This window comes from Sorex araneus, chromosome 6 (genome assembly GCF_027595985.1).
Source record: "Sorex araneus isolate mSorAra2 chromosome 6, mSorAra2.pri, whole genome shotgun sequence".
Lineage (NCBI taxonomy): Eukaryota > Metazoa > Chordata > Mammalia > Eulipotyphla > Soricidae > Sorex > Sorex araneus.
This window is the reverse complement of record NC_073307.1, coordinates 108,056,022-108,079,896: the sequence shown is the minus strand read 5'-3', so window position 1 is coordinate 108,079,896 and position 23,875 is coordinate 108,056,022. Positions and strand designations below refer to the sequence as shown.

Here is a 23,875-nt window from a genome sequence, read left to right as displayed (position 1 = left end):
AACTTGGTATGTGAACAGATGGACATAGCTGTCAAAGAGATCCAAGTCGTGAATAATCCTCTCCATTGCCCTTCTGGAAGATTTGATGGATCCATCAAGATGTCAGAGGGCAGTCATCTTGGTCTTGTAGGACCAAGGACGGGCAAGCGTTGTGAATACTCTTCCCTGCTTCTGCCACATCAGAAAACACTGCTGCTCTTTTCTCTTTGATGTCTTCCTTTATCGCTTCTCTGCACAGCTTACACTGCTGCTCTTCTCTCTTTAATGTCTTCCTTTATCGCTTCTCTGCACAGCTTTGTGAGCTTGGATGTTAGCTTGTGGTTGCCCGAGGCTCATGTCAAACCACGTTAGCAAATGAGCTCAAGAGTTTTCAAAAAGCAAACATCTGTTTGTGGCTTTCCCACTCTCGGCATTCTTCATGCAGTCATGGAGGTGCTGAACCAGTCTATAGTATTCCTCGTCTATGTTGTCAAGGACGGCATCTTCCCATGTTGCCGCAATAGTGCCAAAGAGCTCCCAGTTGGTGGTTATTCTGGGAGTTTTCTTCTTAAACTTAAACTTTGCAGATTTTTCTCCCCTCTCTGTGAAGTAGAATTTTGCAGGAAGGAGACGGTGGTCCGATCCCGTTTGGAATTTTGGAACAACAGCGACATCGGTCAGGCAAAACCTTTGATTGAATATGATGTGGTCAATTTCATTGTGGAACTGTCCACCGGGAGACTCCCATGTCCAGCATTTAGATTTGGCCTTCTGGAACTGTGAGTTACCATGGATGGTTTTGGTCGACATGATGAACTCATACAGTCTCTCACCCTGTTTGTTCCATTCTAGGCCACGGGTCCCAATGTGGAATTCTTTGAGTGACCTTCTCAGTCCTATTTTGGCATTAAAATCATCAACAATGATCTTGTAGAAGGTTTGGTCTTCTTTATAGAACTTCTCCAGCTCCATGTAGAACTTCTCAATTTCTTCTTCATCGTAGTTGTATGTTGGTGCGTAGATGACAAAGATTGAAACTGCCGACAGTGAGCCACATCAATTTAAGTGTAATCTTGCAATTCGGGTTGTTGGTCATTCAAAAGAATCAATGCTCATGGCCAAGTTCGTGTTGACAAGGACCAACACCACCGACTCCTCTGTTGTTGCATGTTCTGAGGAACAGTTCTTCTCCAGTATCGAAAATGGTGTGATTGATCGCTGCCTTTTCATTTTGGTCAGACCAGTGATGTATTTGATCTTCTGGCTTGCACCATCGATGGATGCTTCCGATGCCAGCGTGCGTGCATTAAATGTACAGACAGTCATTTTAGTCTTTCTTTGTTTTGGCAGTTTAGTTTATCCCTGAGATTTTGTCAGCCTTTCCTTGCTCATATTTCTTAATGCTGCCATAATGGGGACTCTGTTGGTGTCAGGCAAATGAGGCCAATTGTTGTTACTGTTTTTGGCATATTGAATATGCCACGGGTAGCTTGCCAGGCGCTGTCGTGTGGGCAGGGTACTAGCTTGCCAGGCTCTTCGAGAGGGATGGAGGCTTTTAGGACGGACTCCAATCGCCCTTACGATGGGAACCATCATTCCCATGGTTCATGCCATATTTGAGCCCCATCAAATATGGTGTGGAAATTATGGAAAATGGATATTAAGTGTCTTCCAAAGTCACAAAGTTGTGCTTTACCTGGTTCTGTGGGGCTTCACTCATATGTGAGGTTTAGCCTAAGTGTCCAGAAAGCAGCCTGGAGTGTGGTAGTGGCTGGGTAGTGAAGGTAGTGGAGGTTGACCAGTGAGGTATTTATCTAGATCCAGTAGGGTGGGGTGTCTAGGTTTGATCCCTGGAGTGCCTGTGATTGGAGGAGGCAAACAGAGGCTCTTGTTTCCGGGTCTTGTTGAGCCAGCAGGACCGTTCTGTTGTACAAGAAGGGAGACATCCATGACATTGGCAACTATCGCCCAATCTGCCTGTTGTCCATCGTCTACAAGTTGTTCACTCGAGTCACCCTGAATAGAATAGGCAGAACACTAGATGAAGGACAACCATGCAAGCAAGACAGCTTCTAAAAAGAATTCAGCATGATTGACTATATCCCCACGGTGACCAAGCTAATTGAAGTTTTGCGAGAGTTCAAGAGGCTGCTCTGTCTAACCTTCATCGATTTAAAGCAGGCCTTTGATTCTGTTGAGACTGAAGCAGCCATTGAAGCCCTAGCCAAACAGGGCATTCAAACTCAGTACATCAAAATCCTCTGCGAGCTGTATTATGGATTCACCACCAGGATCTCACCATTCTACAAGGAAGTGATCATTGACATAAAGAAAGGGGTTCGGCAGGGTGATACCATTTCACCAAAACTCTTCAGTGCCACCCTTGAGAATGTCATGCAAAGACTGGAATGGGAAGAAATGGGAGTGAAGATAGACGATCAGCAACTACACCACCTCCGCTTCGCTGATGACATCATTCTAATAACACCAAATATTAGCCAATCAGTACAAATGCTGGCTAACTTTGACTGCGAGTGTGGAAAGGTGGGACTGCAGCTGAAACTCACCAAGACAATGCTCATGAAAAATGAACTAGTCCCTGACATTTCATTTGCTCTCAACAGGACAAACATCTTTGAATTCAGCAGCTATGTGTATCTGGGTCGAGAACTCAACATGAGGAACAACTTGGCACCAGAGCTGCACAGGAGGAAGAGAGAAGCACAAAAAGTCTTCAAGAGCGTCAAAGAAGTGGTTAAGAGGATGAAGGACTTTCGACTTCGGGCACATATTTTCAATTCTACCATTCTTCCTGCACTAACATACACCTCAGAGATCTGGGCCCTATGCAAACAGGATCAAAATGCTATTCGGGCATCCCAAAGAGGAATAGAAAGAGCTATTCTAGGAGTATCACATTTCACCCAAATGAGAGAAGGAATCTGGAGTTCTGACCTTCGTCGATGGTCAAGAATCAAGGACACTCTTGTTTGCCAAGGTGTCAAAAATCAGATGGGCTGGACACGTAATGTGATTCAGAGACGACCACTGGACTAGAGCTGTTACCCACTGGATTCCACGGGACGTCAAAAGACCATGTGGCCACCCACCAATGAGATGGTCAGACTTCTTCCTCAAAACTCTGAATGAATGATTTGCGGCCCTTTCTGTTCCTGGATCAAGCAGATATCATTGGGCTTCACTAGCATGGGACAGAGACAAATGGAGATGTTACTGGTGACTACTTGAGCAAATCGAAGATCAACGAGATGACAAGTGATACAAGTGAATTTGTTTTTGTATGATAAAACATCTTAAATCTGGCACGCATCAAAAAAAACAAGGACGACCATTGCTGGCGTGAATGTGGGGAGAAAGTGACTCTTCTTTATTGTTGGTGGGAATGCAAACTGGTCTAGCCTTTCTGGAAAACAATATGAACATTCTTCCAAAATCTAGAAATTGAGCTCTCAAATGACCCAGCAATACCACTTTTAGGAATGGGATGCAAAAACAAAAAAGTCGAAATGATATCTGCAGTTGTATGTTTATTGCAGCATTGTTCCCAGTATCTAGAATCTGGAAAAACCCCGACTACTCGAGAACAGATGACTAGTTAAAGAAATTTTTTTGTACAACTACATAATGGAATGTAGCTCTGCAGCTACTAACAGCTACTCTGCAGCTGTTAGAAAAGATGAAGTCATGAATTTTTCTTATAAGTGGATGGATGTGGAGAGTATCATTCTAAGTGAAATTAGGCAAAGAGGGACAGACATAGAATGCCTGCACTCATTAGTGGAACATAAAGTAACATAATATGAGACTAACACCTAGGGACAGAGAGATAAGGGCCGGGAGGATTGCCCCACCCCCCGCCCCAGTTTTGAAGCCTGCCTCATGTGGTGGAAGAAAAGGCATTTAGAATTGAGAAGGAACCACTAAGTAAATGATGGTTGAAGGAATCATTCGGGATGTGAGATACGTGTTGAAAGAAGACTAAGGACCAAATGAATATGACGGCCTCTAAGTATCTGTATTGCAAACCATAATGCCCCAAAGTAGAGAAAGAGTGAGAAGGAAGGTGCTTTCTGCAGAGGCAGGGGGTGGGATAGGATGGGGGTGGTGAGAGGAATACTGGGAACATTGGTGTAGAAAATGTTCACTGGTGGAGGGATGGGTGCTTGATCATTGTATGACTGAAACTTAATCATAAAACTTTGTGACTGCATGGCATGGTGATTCAATAAAAAATAACCAAACCCTCAAATTCTTAAGATTAATTTCTAACTTTTAAATCCTAATTAAAAAATTATACATATTATATGCATAAGTTATATATACAATATGTATGATTTAAATTATATAAAAATTATACATGTATGTATAGTTATACAAATCATAATACACATCTAAGTTTTCATTTACTATTTATTTTTTCATATTTTACCTTTAATTGCATTTTCTGTATTTGATATACAGAAGTATTGTTTATCCATTATGGCAATATTATGTAACATAAAGTAACATAATATGAGTGTGTAGTTTTCTTGTAAAGCTTTTGGTATTTAGATAATCTGAACTTATATTAAAAGTTAGGATTTTTCCTCTTTTATTTTTATTGTTATATTTAATATTCCTAAAATATTTGTTAGAACAATATAATTTTATATACTGGAGGTATTTTAAGCAATCAAATTTAATATTAAGCTACTTGGGCTAGAGTGTTTATTATGTCTTCAATTAAAATTTAAATTTTTTAATGATTGAACACTATTATTGTTATTTTTCACCATTTTTATTTAATTAATAGAATTTACAATATTTTAAATTATACTTTTCATATGTATTTAATTTTACCACAAGCAAAGTGCAGGCTTCCCTCCATCTGAATCCCAAAGGTCCCTCCCAGCCATACCCCTCTAATGTAAACTCAATTCTTAAACAAAATCTCCAGTTCTGATATCTGGCCATTTGTTGTTCCCTTAGCATTTTATTCTTTTGGTTTAGGGCTCAAACATGCAGCAGCACTCAGGGACTGCTCCTGGTGAGCAGGAGATTGAAACTCTCAACAGCCTGCTAGTCAAGAGTTCTATCCACTGTACTGTCTCACTGTTTCTTTATATTCCACATATGAGAGATATCTTTTACAAAAGTTTGCTGTGGAAGTGGTGATATGTATATATATATATATATATACATATATATGATTAAAGCTAAACCCCTAAAATTCCACAAAATTTTAAATCAATGATAAGTTGAGAACATTTCTTAACTCTCTCTTTTTGTAAGTATGTACAATTTTTAGAAATGGCAATTTAAATATTTCTGGCTATAACATTCAACATTTGCATAAAATATATAAATGCTTCAAGTACACAATTTATTAAGAGTGGAAGAAAATGAATACATTTTAATTTTATTTACTCTTTTGATTTTTGGGGTCACACCTTGAGGTGCTCAGGGTTTACTCCTGGGTCAGCACTAAGGGATCACTGTTGGCAGGCTTGGGGGAATCATATGGGGTGCTGGGGATTGGACTAGGGTCAGCTATATGCAAGACAAGGGCCCTACCTGTTATACTATTGCTCTGACTCCAGAGAATTTTTAAAAAGTTAAGGGAAAAGTTGAATAAGCATATAAAGGTATGTTTATACTAAAAATGGAATATTGATTTTATATGCACTGTAGCACTGTCATAGCACTGTTGTCCAGTTGTTCATTGATTTCCTCGAGTGGGCACCAGTAACGTCTCCATTGTGAGACTTGTTACTGTTTTTGGCATATTGAATACGCCATGGGGAGCTTGCCAGGCTCTGCCATGTGGGTGAGATATTCTCAGTAGCTTGCCAGGTTCTCCGAGAGGGATGGAGGAATCGAACCCAGGTTGGCCGCGTGTAAGGCAAATGCCCTACCTGCTGTGCTATCGCTTCAGCCCTAATAAAGTATTATATAAAAACCAGTAATACTGTATTATAGATGTTCAAGTCTGCATTTGGAGGGATTATTGATATGAGGAAATTTTTGCTATGCATTTATGAGGAATTTGGTTGCTTATGCTTTAGATGAGCCATTCAGAATCTCAATATTTTGAAGTAAATGATGAATTTAAATTTTTTGTTTTCTGTCCCTTTAAATAAGAAATTAGAGGTACTAATGTGAACCAATTTAAAGTAAGGCTCAAGACATTTTTGCAGGTACATACAACTGAGTAAGCACTAACGAGTCATCATTAGAATATTTCCAGCAAGTACAAAGATTGATGGTCAACTTCAAATCAATGAAGCTTCAGACAACCAATGACTATTTACAACTCTAAAATATAAATTTTCTTTATTTTCTCTTGAGCATCAAACAAGTGGAATCATACAGCATGTTCTTATTTGCACACTATCATTTCTTCTTCTTACCATTTTGTGAGATACTTCTACATGGTTGGTAATATTTCTATGTACTAAAAGTTTCTCAAAAACTATTTAATAGTATAGTATTATAAAACCATCACTATTTAACATTTGTATTGTTTTAAATAAATTTATAGTTTCTACTATGAATAAAGCTGACGTTAGCATCCATCTAAATCATATATACTGTATAAAATTATGTAATCTTTATATAGTATATGTGATTTAGATGGATGCTAATGTCAGCTTTATACAAACATTCATTTTATACAGTATATAGATGATTAAAATACTTAATGTTATATAGCATATAGGGCTGGAGCAATAGCACAGCGGGTAGGACGTTTGCCTTGCACATGGCCAACCTGGATTGTATTTCTCTGCCCCTCTCGGAGAGCCCGACAAACTACGGAGAGTATCTCCCCTGCATGTCAGAGCCTGGCAAGCTACCTGTGGTGTATTTAATATGCCAAAAATAGTAACAACAAGTCTCACAATGGACATTACTGGTTCCCGCTGGAGCAAATCGGTGAGCAATGGAATGACAGTGACAGTGACAGTGACATAGCATATAATTCATCATGAAATTATTGTGTTAATGGAATGTACACAGGTACCAAGTCAGATAAATCAAATAACTTTTGGAATTGTTTGCTTCAATTTATTCCTTGTGGTGGTTGGGGAACCATATGGGATACTGGGAATTGAACCAGGGTAGGACGCATGTAAGGCAAACGCCCTCCCCGGTGTACTATCGCTCCAGCCCCTTGTGTTACTTCTTAAGCCATAGTTTACTATTTCAGTGTTGTACGTGATTTTTTTTGGAAGCTTTTTCTTTATTGCTCCTTTTTGAGAATTTCTATTTTGGGGTTCTATTGCTGATAATCTGAGACTCTGCCTGGGGGTAAGAGACTATTACCCCTGCACCTGGCTGTCTTCACTGGGCCCCTTGGAGGGGGTGAGTTGAGTTCCTTCCCCTCCCTGAGCAGAGCCCCGGCAGCTGAAGAGCTCCAGAACCCAGCCACAGTCATGCTCAAGGCCACTCTCCACATGCTCAGACGAGCCTCACCCATGAAGGAACTAGCAGAGGAACCCAGGTGTGTGGCACGCGGCACGCGAGGGTGAGATCTCCAAGCCTGCTCGGATTGGGACTGGGCTTCTTCCACCCAGATCCCCCATTTTCCAGTAGCTAGGTAGTCACACCCAGAAATTGCCCCTGGCGCCATGTAATCCCAGCAACGGCCAACATCCAGAGACTGTAAAACCAAGCTCCTGGAAGCAAATGCGGCTGCAAGACCTCTTATAGTCCAGTTCTCCCTCTCGGAGAACCTGGCAAGTTACTAAGAGCTTACTGCCCGCACAGGAGACCCTGGCGTATTCATATGTCAAAAACAGTAACAACAATGGGTCTCATTCCCCTGACCCAGAAGAGCCTCTAATGTGGCACCGTTGTGAAGGACGAGTAAAGAGAGGCTGCTAAAATTTCAGGGCTAGGATGAATGGAGACATTACTGGGCCCATTTGAGCAAATCGAGGATCAAGGGGATGACAGTGATATAGTGAATTTATGCTCATATCAGCAATATCAACTACTTGATTCCTAAAATACTATATCTTTTGGAAGCAGCTTAATATTTCAGAATATTTTTAATTCAAATATTCAAGTAATTATATTATGCACATTTTTATATGTTTTGAGTTATTTGTATTTTTTATTCTAAGTGTGGCACTGTTGTCCCGTTGTTCATCTACTTGCTTGAGCAGGCACCAGTAACGTCTCCATTGTGAGATTTGTTGTTACTGTTTTTGGCGTATCAAATATACCACGGGTAGCTTGCCAGGCTCTGCCCTGCGGGTGGAATACTCTCAGTAGTTTGCCAGGCTCTTTGAGAGGACAGAGGAATTGAACCCGGGTTGGCTGTGTGCATGACAAATGCCCTAACCATTGTGCTGCAATTATAATTCTAAGTGTAATATTTTAAATTTTACAAAATATATGGTATTTAAAATTTACTTGTCTATTTATAGAGCTTTATTATTTATTAAGGGAATTGTATTTATATTTACTGCCTAACAGCATGTGTATAAAGAGTGACAAATATAAGGAAAATGTGGTGAAATGCATATAATTGGAGAATCTAGTATCATCTGAAGAACATCACATGTGTGTTCTAAAATTACAAAACGCTGCAATAATGTGAAAAGTATGTTTTGTACCTGGGTTGCAACTTAGTATATTTCCTTCATAAAACCAAGCTATTAATTCCAGCAATGAGTTATTTTCTTGGAAAGGAAAACTACGAGAGCTGGTGAAGGAGCTCATAAATGTAGATGTACCTTCTAAGTGCATGTTATTTTCTGCCTTATTTGTAGCCACTTGGGATTCCATGGAAAGGAGTCAAAAGTCAGATTCCACTTGTAATGATTCAGAATTCTCCAGAGCATGCTAGCAGCTCCAGAGGCTGCTTCTACTATCCCCCTGTTCACCTCATTTAAATGGAATTATTGTTGAACAACGTGTTGTGAAGTCAATGAGAAGACTTTTGGATAAAATAGTAGGACTTGAGTGGTATGAAGAATCTACTTGCTATGTTCCTGATCTTGACTGATATGTTTTTTTGAGCTCCCTGACAAGGAGATAGGGTGCCTGCAGTCTCTCCTACTTGCACGTTCTGTATCAAGTATGTCTCTAGTTTTTCCTCGTGGAAGTCTATACTGTTTTTGACATGCTAATCTGATATTTCTTTTTTCAGCATATGAGAACTTGTTTTTAGTAAAGAGAAAGAGAAGGTGCAAGCTCAATGAGGAAGGGATAAACCACCATATACTGGAGGAAATTGAGTTTTCATCTCCTATAGTTAAATTTTAATTTATATCACATCAATTTCTCTTTCCATTCCCTTTGTTGTTGAATTTATGCGATTGATTACATGCTGGCTGCAGGTCTCAGTGAAGATTATACGCAATAGTATTGGTGCTCTCCCATACTTGGGAAACAGTTCTCCTGAGATAGCACACTTCATTGAAATGCCAATATTTATGAATAGAAGTGACAAAGGTTTTGCACTCAGCATGTGACCCAGTATGATCACATCGCAAGGTTGTTTAATCTAAAATAATTTATTGAAGAAAGCACTTTGATATATCAAACAAAAGACACATAATTGTAAAAGACAGTTTTTAAAAAAATCCTTTTTGGTAGTTTGTAGGTAAAGCAAAAATATTATCTTTCAGGATATGGTCAAGTAGTGTCATTTATCTTGTTAAGATATGTATACAAACTGCTACTTTGATATAGAAATTAAGTTGCAATTGTCTGTCTTCTATTTTTGTAGTTCATTGACCTCTAAGATACTAATATATATAATATGTATATGTATACATATTTGTGAATGCCAAGCAAACTGATGATTGACTTGTCAAAGAGAATTTTATACTCTTCAGGGTAACCTTTTGTTTTCTCAGTTCCTTAAAATGTGTCTTTTCTTCAAGAAAACTATAAAAATGCCAAGTGCATTGGTTAATTTTGATTTCAATACCTTAGTTACACTTTCAAGGAAGACATAGTAATATGTGTGAACAGTTATAAAATCTACACCAGTGTGACATTGAGGAACTATGAGAACAGCATGAGAAAAAAAGTTTCAGTTGATAGAAAAGTGGATTTTGATGACACGTTTTATAGCTGAACTCAATTTATTGCTTGATTCTCAGTGTGACAATGAGTGAGAGAAAGATGATTGTTTTCTCCCACTTGCAATATTATACCAGAAATATCATTTTACCAAATGTTAAGTTTTTCATTATTGAAGGTGTTTCAAGCAAAAACACAGTATAGTTTTCCTCCCAAAACCTTATGAAAGAAATTTTTGAAATGATTTCTACTGGATGGAGATATTTCTTAACTTCTCTAACTAAATTCTATCATTTTGGGGAGTTATACACATCTATATTTAGCACATAGTGATATCTTACCTAAAAAGGCAATAAAGTATGAGAGAGACAAATCAGAGCCAGGTGACAGAATTCTTCTTTCTGGGACTCTAATGATCCATTAATCCAGAAGGTGCTGTTCATCCTATTTTTGCTTGTCTACCTGGTCACTGTGCTTGGAAACCTGCTGCTCATGTCCCTAATATGGATTGACTCTCAGCTTCACACACCTATGTATTTTTTCCTCTGTAACTTATCTCTGGATGACCTCTGTTTGTCTACCATAATAGTTCCTCAGGTCCTAGTTCATTTGCTATCCAGAAACAAGATCATTTCATTCACACGTTGTGCATTTCAGCTTCTACTGTCCCTTATATTTGGCGGTACACAATGTGCCCTTCTGGCTGTGATGTCCTGTGACCGGTACATGGCTATCTGCAACCCTTTGCATTATTCTAACATCATGACATGGAAGGTGTGTGTCCAGCTGGCTGCAGGATCATGGACCAGTGGCATTTTTGTGTCTTTGATGGACAGCACCTTCATACTAAGGCTACCGTACCGAGGGAGCAATACAATTTCTCATTTCTTCTGTGAGGCCCTTGCAATGCTGGATTTGGCATCTGCAGACACTCATACAACAGAGACAGTGATTTTCATCATGGGGGTTGTCATTCTCCTCATCCCTGTTTCTCTAGTTCTGGTGTCTTATAGCTTTATCATTGTGACTGTGGTCAAGATGAAGTCAGCTGCGGGGAGACTCAAGGCATTCTCTACCTGTGGTTCCCACCTCATTGTGGTCATTATCTTTTATGGATCAGCAACTCTCACCTACATGACACCAAAAACTTCCAAAGAATTAAAAAAAGCATTGTCTGTGTTCTACACAATGTTTCCTTGCATGGTTAATTCAATCATCTACAGTCTGAGGAACAAAGATGTGAAAAGGGCTCTGAAGAAGACAGCCACAAAGAATTTTCCTTGCAGGCTTACAATTTTCCACTGATAGATTCTCTTGGTTCTTTGGAAGACTAAGACTGAATATGGTATACCTCTTGCTCCTGAGATGTGTTATTTTACTGATATTTTCCCAAAGTTTTATTATAGAGGGTTGACATATATTCAGAGTGTCTACATTTTATGGAATTAAATGACAGAAAAATCTGTTTACTGATTCTAGTGTTTTTGGATACTATGAATATTTACTCCAGAGAATAATTTATTCATTGTTTAAAACTTTTAGGACAAGTAAAATGTTTTCATTTCTATTTATCTCAGAAATAACCAGCTCTTTTGTTTTACAATGAAGTAGGGTCTAAGTATATACATGCTTACACATGTGCCTGAATATGTATTTGAGTTAGGTATTTAGAGTACAGAGACAATGAACCTGAATAAGAACTTATGAACTCTGTTGTCCTTCTCACATTTTTGTTAAATACATAAGAGTTATTCAAAACACAACATATTTAATTGTATTATAAATAGGACACCATACTATAAAATAGTTAGATTTGGGACATGAATAATAAGTTGTGATCTCCCACAGTACTTTGAATAAGTAGTCATCACCAAATCCTGCATTTAAAAAATCTTAAATAGAATTTAGAATAATTGTATATCATAAGCCACAAGCTGCTAACGTAGAAGTATGAATGTGAGGAAGCTGATGGGGTAAGTGTTGCAATCTCATTCTCTAATCATTTTTTAATGTCGTAATACTATCTTTCAATTGGAAGCCCAAAACCAAGGGAACCAATACTATATAACTAAATAATAGCTTTCTATGGCATATAGTACAGTTGAAATAAACAAAAATGAAGGACCTGAGAGGGTCAACAAATAGTAACTACAGAACCTTCCACTTTGCTCTCAAGTAGCTGTTTGCTACTTGTCCAGTGATTAATTCATGTCCCCAACATTGGAAATTATTGAAGCTCCTTGAGCAACTTCTTTTAAACTGTGATATGTGGAGCATGGTGACAGGTGCTGGAGTAGATAAGACCCAACCTTATAAAAAAAGCCCAGAAGCAAAGCCTCACAAGAGGGAGTATCTGGGCAACATTAGCAAGAACAGGATGTCAGCACCAGGTGCTCAGCCTTGAGCTTCACTCCACTTCTTAGTCACATGCACCCAAGACACAAAATCTGTCACATAATCTTAACAAGTCATCCTAACAGGATCTAGCCTTAATTGGAATTGAACTGGGGCAAAACAGAGAAGAAGAGGTGATAGGCCAATAATGCTAAACTTTATGTGATTGGACCTTCTTAAGAGCCTCGACCCTCTATAAAATATGTGTCTATTTGGCAATAAAGTGAACAGCCAGCAGCTTGTCCCAGAGGGTGTTTCTCTGCGCACCCATCATCCTTCTTCCCACGTGTGCCTGCAATGTGTCAGGGCTCATTGGGGGAAAAACTGTTTCTCAGCATCTGGCCATTTACATGCCCTTTTGGGAAATGATCTTTTCCTGAGTTGTCTCTCTTTGTTCACTCATGGCTCATGCCAACCCGGCACTGGAGCAGCCTCTTATCCTTTTACTTTTGAATTTTGAATGTGTGAGTGAGGGGCGCTAAGTGAATGACTGGAGAGTAACTGAATGAGACCCCAGAGCTTTGACTACAGGGTCTGAGTGGGCTCCAACTCGTGGTTCCATGGATCCTGTAATGGTTGAAGGAGAATTGTCCCGCAAGGGAGCAACCTGGCATGGGGTTTATACCTTATTCCTGTGCTCCAATGTTAAGGAAACCTTAAGGTCTCCTCAAGGGGTCCAGCTGGGTGAGCACCAGAGTGTTGCCCATCCCTCCCCTCAATCTTTTCCTCTCTTCCTCCCTCTACCCATAACTATGGGAGCTATCCTCTCCAAGGACTTTCTTATTCCACACAATCTGTGAAAGATACATTCATAAACTTAGCCGATCTCAGGGCAAGGTTTTTTTGAGACATGCCCCCTATCCTCTGGCAGTTTGACACCACTCACTTTTCTTCATTTGGAAGACTAAAGACAGTGTTTGTTACCATTGATATCTTCTCAGGGTGTCCCTGGGACTCAGCACACACTGGGGGAATGCTCCAGGCATGCTGTGGCACATATTTTTCAGTGTTCTTTCAGTTATGGGCTTGCCAATAAAAACAAAAACAGATAATGGACTAGCCTTTACCTCCAAACAGTTCTGTAACCATTGGGTTACAGAAAATATATAACAGGCATTTCCTACAATACCCAAGGCCAAGCTATAGTGGAGAGCCAATTGCACCTTAAAGGAGACCTTGGTAAGCTTTCACTTCCAGTCACAATTTCTCCAGTGTACAATTGGCAAGAGCCTTTTTTACTATTAACATCTTGAATGTGGCCAGGGAAGTTCTCAACCTGTTGTCTGTCTCCACTGGGGGAAATATGAAGGGACTAAGAATGAGACTACCCTTTTGGTTCACTGGAAGGACCCTTTGGATTGGGCATGGAAAGACCCCAACCCACTTTTACATTCAGAGAGGAGATTTATTTCTGTTCTACCCTCTGAAGGATAAAAGCCAATCTGGGTTCCAGCTCACCATGCATGATTCCTCCCCTCCTATGAAACGAGTGGGGCAACTCACCCTATAGAAACACTGCCTGCTGAAGGAGAAATGGACACACTGCTATGACATCACCTGGAATGACCTTCAGTGCCTGGTAGCAAAAGCACAGCATATATATATATATTATAAATGTATATAATGTATATATATAATTCAAAAGACTGCCTTATCCCTACTATTTTTCTCCTAGTGTTGGTGGCCTGCATTTGTTTTCTACCATCCTGCCTAGTTTTCAGTGACAATTTTCTGTAATTCAGACTACCTTAGGGAACACCACTGTTAAGGTCCAAGAACTTTGTCATAGTTAGCCTGTCAGTCTTATACTATCAAAAATGCTTTCTTGACTCATTTTTACCAAGCAGTAAACAGGCTGGTCAATCTGGGAAATGGAAGGCAAGGTTCCCAAATGGTCGACAGAGCTAATTTTGCCCTGTGGACTCCCCCTTCCTTTCTCAGTCCTTCTGTTTTCTCCCTGCCATTCTTGAAGGCTCAAATCTATAGATCAACTGTATTTGTATACAGATGTACATGTGGTGTTTGTAGTCAGTCCATTGTCTGTCTGTCTGTCTGTCTGTTTGGAACACTTGAATGTTAGAGCCAAGTTGAAATCAGAAGTGAAAATCCTTAGTCCTGGGCAAACAGCATATTCAAAAGAGGTCAGACTGATAGGCAACCCAGCAATTAAAAAGGTTTTGTTGTTTTGGGAACTCGTTAGACCAGGTTTAAACAAAGATTTCTCATCAGAATGTTGTGCCTACAGAGAAATTGAAATCCTTAATCTAAAATTTTTATTTAAAAACATTTATAGTTACTAACAGTTGAAATTCCCTTTTTTGCTTCAGAATCTATACTATCTAGAAGGAGCCCTGCAGAATACAGCTTAGTCATAGTAAATAAGACAATGATTAGCACCTTGTTTCCAAATTTCTTGGTAAATCAAGCTACATTAAGTTCGGTAAAATAAGGAGGATAACACCTGTGAGATATGTCTGTAAGGAAGGAGTATAATTGCGTATTTTATGAAAAGAGATAATGGGTATGTATATCATTAATGGGAAAAGGAAAAGAAATCCTGTAAAAGTAAAACTGGTCTTGAAGGTAAAAGTTACACACAGAATGAACTTGCCTGGATCCCACCCAAAACCCAACAAGAGTGCACAATTTTCCTGCTCCTCTTGGCTGCCTGTGGACTAGCTGCCTCAGTGGGACTGTCCTCTGGAGCCTTTGCTAAAACGCTCGTGATAGTCTGAGACTTCGCCATCCAGCTGCAGTGAGTTATTGACTCCACCACATCATCCCTGGCGCTGTGGCAACATCAGATTAATTCCCTGGCGGAAGCCGTTCTTCATTACAACAGACTAAATTACAACAGACTAAAAGGGCATGTGTGTCTGTGTGTTTCTTTATGAACAATGTTATTGTTTTATTAATGAATATGAGGTAGTTGAGGAAAATATCAAGATTATGATTTAAATTTCTGATAATCTTAGGGAATGCTTCAATAACCACCCTTCTTCTCCCAGTCCACTGCCTCAACCCCACGTTGGATACTTGCTCTATTTAACCCTTTTATTGTGGTTCTCTGTTTATCAGCTTGCTTAGATTCACTCAAACACATCTTCAGGAATATGACTCTGGTGATGGTCCATCAATTTACAGTCCAGCACCAGTAATGTCTCCATTGTGAGACTTGTTGTTATTGTTTTTGACATATTGAATAGCCACAGGTAGCTTGCCAGGCTCTGCCCTGCGGGCAGTATACTCTCAGTAGCTTGCCAGGTTCTCTGAGAGGGATGGAGGAATCGGACCTGGGTCGGCCATGTGCAAAGCAAATGCTCTACCCGCTGTGCTATTGTTCCAGTCCAGAAATATTAATAATTTACAAAAATTGGAGGAAAATGGGTACTTTCCAACTTTTCTATAAACCAGATTAGCCTGATATCAGTACTAGAATAAAAACTTTGTAAGAAAAAGCAACACACCCTTACTCCTCATGAATATAGCTATAAATCAATATTTTTAATTGATTTATGAACAACAAACAGCATAAAACAATATTTTTAAAATAAAAAACAGAGCAAAATGTTATTGAAAGTTAAATTGGATGATAAATAGTAAATTAATCACATATCATATGAAGATACATTCCTCCTATTGCTTATTTGTTGAGTGTTTTTATCCTGGATGGATATTGAATTTTGTCAAAACCTTTTTCTGCACTTAATTATACAATCATATGTTTTTCATCTGTCATTTTATTGATATAGTTTATAACATTGGTGGACTGCATAATGAAGCATCCTTGCATCCATGAAAATTTACACTTGATCATGTTACATAATACTTTTGATATGTTTTTGGAATCAGTTGGAGATATTTGCACCAAATTTCATCAGAGATCTTAGCCTCAGACCAACAGAAGAGGGTTGAATATCCTGACACATGCCCTCAAATATAAGATCATCTAATCTTTGATATGAGAGCAAAAAATTATTAATTGGAGCAAGGAAAGCCTCTTCAACAAGTGGTGCTGGCAAAACTGGACCACTACATGCAAAAAAAGAGCTTAAATCTCTACTTAACACCATTTACAAAAGTCAGGTCAAAGTGGATTAAATATCTCAACATCAGACCAGAATCCATAAGGTACATGGAAGACAAGGTTGGCAAAACCCTCCATGACATTGAAGCTAAAGGTATTTTCAAAGATGACACACCGGGGCTGGAGTGATAGCACAGCGGGTAGGGCGTTTGCCTTGCACGCGGCCAACCCGGGTTCGAATCCCAGCATCCCATATGGTCCCCTGAGCACCGCCAGGGGTAATTCCTGAGTGCAGAGCCAGGAGTAACCCCTGTGCATCGCCAGGTGTGACCCAAAAAGCAAAAAAAAAAAAAAAAAAAAAAAAAAAAAAAAAAAAGATGACACACCACTGGCCAAGCAAGTGAAAACAGAGATAAACAAATGGGACTACCTTAAATTAAGAAGCTTCTGCACCTCAAAAGAAACAGTGACCAAAATATAAAGAAATTCTACAGAATGGGAAAGGATATTCACCAAATACCCATCTGATAAAGGGTTGATATCAAAGATATACAAGGCACTGGTTGAACTCTACAAGAAGAAAATTCCCAACCCCATCAAAAAATGGGGCTAAGAAATGAACAGAAATTTTCTCAAAGAAGAAATTTGAATGGCTAAAAGACACATGAGAAAATGCTCTACGTCACTAATCATCAGGGAGATACAGATTAAAACAACAATGAGATATTATTTCACACCACAGAGACTGGCCCACATCCAAAAGAACAAAAGCAAACGGTGTTGGCGTGGATGTGGAAATAAAGGAATCCTCCTTCACTGCTGGTAGGAATGCCAACTGGTTCAGCCCTTTTGGAAAACAATATGGACGCTTCTCAAAAAATTAGAAATTGATCTCCCATTTGACCCAGCAATACCACTCCTGGGAACATATCCTGGAGAGGCAAAAAGGTATAGTAGAAATACATCTGCATTTGTATGTTCATTGCAGCACTGTTTACAATAACCAAAATCTGGAAAAAACCCAAGTGCCTGAGAAAAGATGACTGGTTAAAGAAGCTCTGGTATATCTACACAATGGAATACTATGCAGCTGTTAGAAAAAATGAAGTCATGACCTTTACATATAAGTGGATCAACATGGAAAGTATCATGCTAAGTGAAAAGAGTTAGAAAGAGAGGAACCAGACATAGAAATATTGCACTCATCTGTGGAATATAAAGTAACAAGATGGGAGACTGGCACCCAAGAATAGTAGAGATAACCCAGACTGAGAACTAAGCCTCGGCCCCATGCCTGCCCAGGAGAGGAAAGGTTTTTCTCTCTCGCCTTTTCCTCGCCGGGGTGGGAAGGGCGTGGCGACCATTATATTATGAGGACCACAAATGAGAGGTACAAACTTGCAATGATCAAATTTCTGGAATAAATTTTCCTGGACTTAGTTGCTAAAATACAGAAATCCAAAATCAAGGACCTGCTGGTGATTCAATAAAATCAAAACTGTGTGGCTGTGACCTCATATCTCTTCACAGCAGTTCTGACTCTAGTGGGGAACTCCCAACAATAATACTGAGTTTTTTGTTGAAATATTGAATGTAACCAAAGTAAAGAGAAAGTAAAGTGAAATTTATCAGTTACACAGGTGGAGGTGGGTGGGTGGGGGGATAGGAGGTATACTGGGGTTTTTTTTTTGGTGGTGGAATATGTGCACTGGTGAAGGGATGGTTGTTTCAGCATTGTATAACTGAGACTTTAGCCTGAAAGTATTGTAATTTTCCACACGGTGATTCAGTAAAATAAAATTAAAAGATTAAAAAATAATAAAAAATAAAAATAAAATATTAAAGCTATTGATTTGAAGAATTACATGCACTAAAATGCTTATTGGAGCATTATTTACAATAGCTAAGCTATAAAAGCAAGTCTAAGTGCCCCTGGATACATTGTTAGATAAAGGAGATATGGTAGACATTCTATAGACATAGTTAATAGAAATTCAGCAAATTGTATACCCGGGATATTGGTGGTGGGGAATGTGCACTGGTGGAGGGATGGGTGTTTGATCATTGTGAGATTGTAAACCAGACATGAAAGCTTGTAACTATCTCATGGTGATTCAATAAAATTAAAAAAATTAAAAAACAAAACAAAACACACAAAACAAAACAAAAAGAATAGTAGAGATAAGTACCAGGAGGTTGGCTCCAAGGCTTGGAAGCCGGCCTTAAACGCTGGAGGAAGGGGCAGCTCAGATAGAGAAGGGAACACCAGGTAAAGTGTGGTTCAAGGACCCGCTGGGGATGGGAGATGGGCGGTGAAAATAGACTATAGACCAAACACGATGGCCACTCAGTGCCTCAATACCCAAAAGAAGAGAGAGAACAAAAGGAAATGCCCTGCCACAGAGGTGGAGTGGGGTGAAGGGGGGGTGGGAGGGATACTGGGATCATCGGTGGTGGAGAATGGGCACTGGTGGAGGGATGGGTACTCGAGCATTGTATGACTGAAACACAAGCATGAAAAGTTGTAAGTCTGTAAAATAAATAAATAAATCACTTTCTTCCCCATTCATTTAATATTTTTTAAAGTCATGCTTTACATAGATTTTAATTTAAATGCTTTATTAACTAATTATATTGGGAACCTATTCATATGCTTATTATTCTTTTATGTATATTTTTGGAGTATGTTTTTAGTTTTTTACAATACAATGTAACTTTTTAATTTTTTTTAAATTTGAAAATTCTTGTATGTTCTGGGTACTTATGTTTGTAGCTTATTGTCCAATTATTAAAATAACAAACTGCATGTAGGAATAGCGACAAATATTTAAAAAACAGAAGTATAAATAAAAATAAAGTCAAACTAGGGCTAGAGAGATAGCACAGTGGGTAGGGCATTTACCTTGCACATGGCCGACCCAGGTTAGATTCCCAGCATCCCATATGGTCCCCTAAGCACCGTCAGGACTAATTCCTGAGTGCAAAGCCAGGAGTAACCCCTGAGCATCACCAGGTGTGACCCAAAAAACAAAAATAAATAAATAAATAAATAAATAAAGTCAAATTAGCAAAAGAAATTATTTAAGATACTAATATCTAGAGAATCTATTATCAACTGGGAACATCATAATTGCATTCTAAACATGAAATTCTTAAAAATCAAAAATACATTACAGATCTTGGATGTAACCTATCATTGTTTTTCCTCCATAAGGAAATTAACTAAAATAGTATGAGTTCTTTAGCAAGAAGATACATATAAGAAGAACTGGTGAAAAAGCCCGTAAGTGGCGACGCAAATGTTAACTAACTGCATGGCATTTGCTGTCCTCTTTCTAATCACCTGAGACCCGTCTGAGAGGAGATACAATTCAGGATCCAGTCTAATGATTCATAATTCTCCAGGGCATGTCAGAAACTCCAGAGATTGCCTCTAGTATCCCCCTGTTAAATTCATTTAAATGTAAATTATTATTGAGCAATGGGCCCTTATTCATTGACAATGAGGCCAATGATAAAACTTTTGATGGAAGAGAAGTTGAGAGGTATGAACAGTTCTCTTGCTTTGTCTTTGGTCCTGACTTCGAAGAATTTACTGAGCTCTTTGGGTGATAGTCTATTCTGCCTATTCTGTAGGTAATACATTTCTGTTCTAATAGTTGAAGTCCAAATCAAATTTGACAGGCTAACTTTGAATTATTTTAACAACTGAATCATAAAATGTTTGAACAACAACAACAAAAAACTACAGTTGAAAAGTTATAATTAGCATATATAGCAGTAAATTTATTTTAATTTTTCTAGATTTTGTTTTGATTTTTAATTTATTCTATATTCCATATTCCACTCTCTTTGTTTTTGTAGTTACAGCAATAGGGGTAAACAATGACACTTTGGCTACAATGGAGCTAAAGATAATATACTTTAATTTTGGTGATCATACACCCTTGGTAGCAATGTACAGGAGATTTCACACATTTTTGTGACACGAGGAATCATGAACAGCAGTGAGACAGTCTCACTCAGCATGGGAAACAGTTCAATGATATTTTAAAGTGTGATAATATTAACAATTAATTGAATTAATAACAATTTATTGAGAAAAGTGCTTTAGTATGTCTAAGGAAGGATACAAAAATAAAATAGAGTGATAGTTTTCAGAAGATTGTTTTATTGCTGGGAGTAAGCAATTAAAGCAAGACTTTGAGAGATGAGGGATATGAGATTGCAGAGGACAACTGTTTACCCCTGAATATGGAAAATATATTATAACAGATTACCAAATGAAACTGATGATAAGATTATCAAAGAAATAATGGCATACTCTCCCAACAACCCCTTACTATTACAGGCTTTTAAAAAGTAGGTTACTTTCTCAAGGAAAAATGTCAATCTGCATGATACAGTGATTCTTTCTGACTTCTATACCTTAGTGACAATTAAAGAAAATATATAACGTAAACAGTTGTATTCCCAAAGCTTTCAAAATCTATGCAGAATATCATAGAGGATATTTGATATTGATAAAAACAGCAAACAAATCAAGACTCTTAATTTATAATCAAATGTAAATTAATGGCAAGGCTTTCTAGAAAATTTAGTTTATAATTTGATTGTTAGAAATCTGAGATTCAGAATAAAGACTTTCTTTTGATCTCCCCTTAACTTGCCAGATGACTCAAGAAATCAATAAATCATTTTACAAGTTACTGTTCTGCAACGTTCAAGATTTTACAATTAAAACATCATGCTCTTCCTCTAAATTCATTATAAAATATTCTTGAAATGACTGGTAGTGATTGGGGATGAAACTTAATTTGCTTCCTTTGAATTATATATACAAATATATATTACATATATGTATATATATATATTTAGACTATCAATTTTTGTTTAGAATATTGTAACTTCTTACTTAAAAAGAAAGTATGAGAGAGACAAATCAGACTCAAGTGACAGAATTCTTCCTTCTGGGACTCTCTGATGACCCCTACACTCAGAAGCTGCTTTTTGTCTTATTCTTGGTTGTCTACTTGGTCACTGTGTTTGGAAATCTGTTGCTCATGTCTCTAATTTGGATTGACTCCCAGCTTCACACACCCATGTATTATTTCCTCTGCAACTTGTCTCTGGCTGACCTCTGTTTCTCTACCAACATCGTTCCTCAGGCTCTAGCTCACCTTCTATCCAAGAAGAAGGTCATTTCATTCACACGTTGTGCAGCTCAGCTTCTAGTCTTCCTTATTTTGGGCTGCACACAATGTGTCCTCCTGGCAGTGATGTCCTATGACCGGTATGTGGCCATCTGCAACCCTTTGCATTACTCTAGCATCATGACATGGAAGTTGTGTGCCCAGCTTGCTGCAGGATCATGGACCACTGGCATATTTGCATCTGTGGTGGACAGCACCTTCACACTAAGGTTACCCTATCGAGGGAGCAATACTATTTCTCATTTTTTTTGTGAGGCCCCTGCACTGCTAACTTTGGCATCCACAGACACTCATACAACAGAGATGGTTATTTTCCTCTTGGGGGTTGTAGTTCTCCTCATACCTGTTTCTCTAATTCTGGTATCCTATGGCCACATCATTGTGACTGTCATCAAGATGAAATCAGCTACTGGGAGATTGAAAGCATTTTCCACTTGTGGTTCTCACCTCATAGTGGTCATTCTGTTTTATGGATCAGGAATTGTCACCTATATGACTCCCAAATCTTCCAAGGAACAGGAAAAACTAGTGTCCGTGTTCTATTCAATGGTGACCCCCATGCTTAATCCTATCATCTACAGCCTGAGAAACAAGGATGTGAAAGGAGCTCTGAGGAAAGTCGCCACAAAGAGTTTGTCATGTAGGCTTGGATTTTTTCATTGACATAATCTTTTGGCTCCTTGAATATTAATGAGACTTTCTCAATAATGCTGGTATGATTGTTGTCCTAGCACGTTATTCTCTCACTAATATTCAGTCATGAAGTTCCATTGTAGAAGGAAGATAGAAATTCGAGGAGAAAAGAGTTCATGAAATTATATAGTTAGAGGAGAGTCTACTTCTTGCTTCTGTTTAATTTTTGTTTTTATTGGCATCTAAAATTAAACTAGTGAAAAATTATTCATTTACATTTTAGCATCATTGAAACCAATGGAATCATTTTAGTTAATTTTTTTACTATATGTTTATCAGAAACTAATTTCACTCTTATTTTTAACACATGAATATCTTTGTATCATCAATCAGTACGAGACACACTTGTGACACAATACCTTATTATGAATTAGACTCTTCATGGGTATTTGTATGCAAATGTGCCTGCATGTGTGTCTTGGGTGTGTGGTTTAGAGCAAGGACACAATGAACATGAGTAAGAATGTATAAACTATGTTGTCCATCTCACTTCTTATTAGACACATAGGTATTATTTATCAGGATATGCCTCCCTAAAAATTAATGTCTGGGGCTGGAGCGATAGCACAGTGGGTAGGGTGTTTGCCTTGCACGCGGCCGACCCGGGTTCGATTCCCAGCATCCCATATGGTCCCCTGAGCATGGGCAGAAGTAATTCCTGAGTGCCTGAGCCAGGAGTAACCTCTGTGCATCGCCAGGCGTGACCCAAAAACAAAACAACAAATATTATGTCAGAATTTAGAACAAACAAAAAATAGTGGTGTCCCAAAGTATGAGTTGAATAAAAATCATCACCAAACCCTGGATTAGAGAAACCCATAACGAGAATTTAAGAGACTAGATTTATTTCTATGACACCAGATAAAAGCTGTGGGTTTATGTATGCAGAGAAAGAGAGTAAAGGGAATAACTATTGCAAGCTCCTATATAATTTCTTAGTATTGCTTTCCATTTTAAAATCCTGAGACCCCTCAGGAAACCTAAAGGTACATTACACATAGGACAGGACAGCTTTCTTAGGCATTTGAGCAGAGGATGGATCTGCATGGACAAACAGCAGATGTTGGCCATCATAATTTGGTATCACCATAGCCTTATAGTTGTCTTTTGTCCAGTGATTAATTCATATTTTCAATAAAAATTTTATGAAGCTCCATTATTAGAGCTTTTATTACTACATTTTAAACTCATATCAATTAGGACAAATTTCTACTTGTAGCACTGTAGCACTGTCGTCCCGGTGTTCATCAATTTGCTTGAGTGGGCACCAGCAATGGCTCCATTGTGAGACTTGTTGTTACGGTTTTTGGCATATTGAATATGCCACGGGTCACTTGCCAGTCTCTGCCTTGAGGACAGGATACTCTCTGTCGCTTGCCAGGCTCTCGGAGAGGGGCAGGGGAATCGAACCCAGGTTGGCCGAGTGCAAGGCAAACACCCTACGTGCTGTGCTACGGCTCCAGTCCTTCTACTTGTAACTGAAGATAATATTGTCCACTAGAAACATTTACAATAAAGCATTTGCCAGAGA

At 38.6% G+C, this 23,875-nt stretch overlaps 2 protein-coding genes and 1 pseudogene across 2 annotated transcripts; 2 read left to right on the top strand and 1 right to left on the bottom strand.

The window, feature by feature from the left end:
- Positions 1-257: 257 nt before the first annotated feature.
- The window catches only part of LOC129406086 (uncharacterized), a 144,288-nt pseudogene continuing 120,670 nt past the window's right edge, over positions 258-23,875 (bottom strand).
- LOC101542416 (olfactory receptor 2D2-like) lies at positions 10,377-11,322 on the top strand. The gene is given in 2 exon segments (XM_004613693.2): positions 10,377-10,423; positions 10,425-11,322. Coding segments are annotated over 2 exon segments (945 nt in total).
- LOC101542684 (olfactory receptor 2D2-like) lies at positions 21,367-22,314 on the top strand. The gene has a single exon (XM_004613694.2). The coding sequence runs from the start codon at positions 21,367-21,369 to the stop codon at positions 22,312-22,314; it is 948 nt and encodes a 315-aa protein (XP_004613751.2).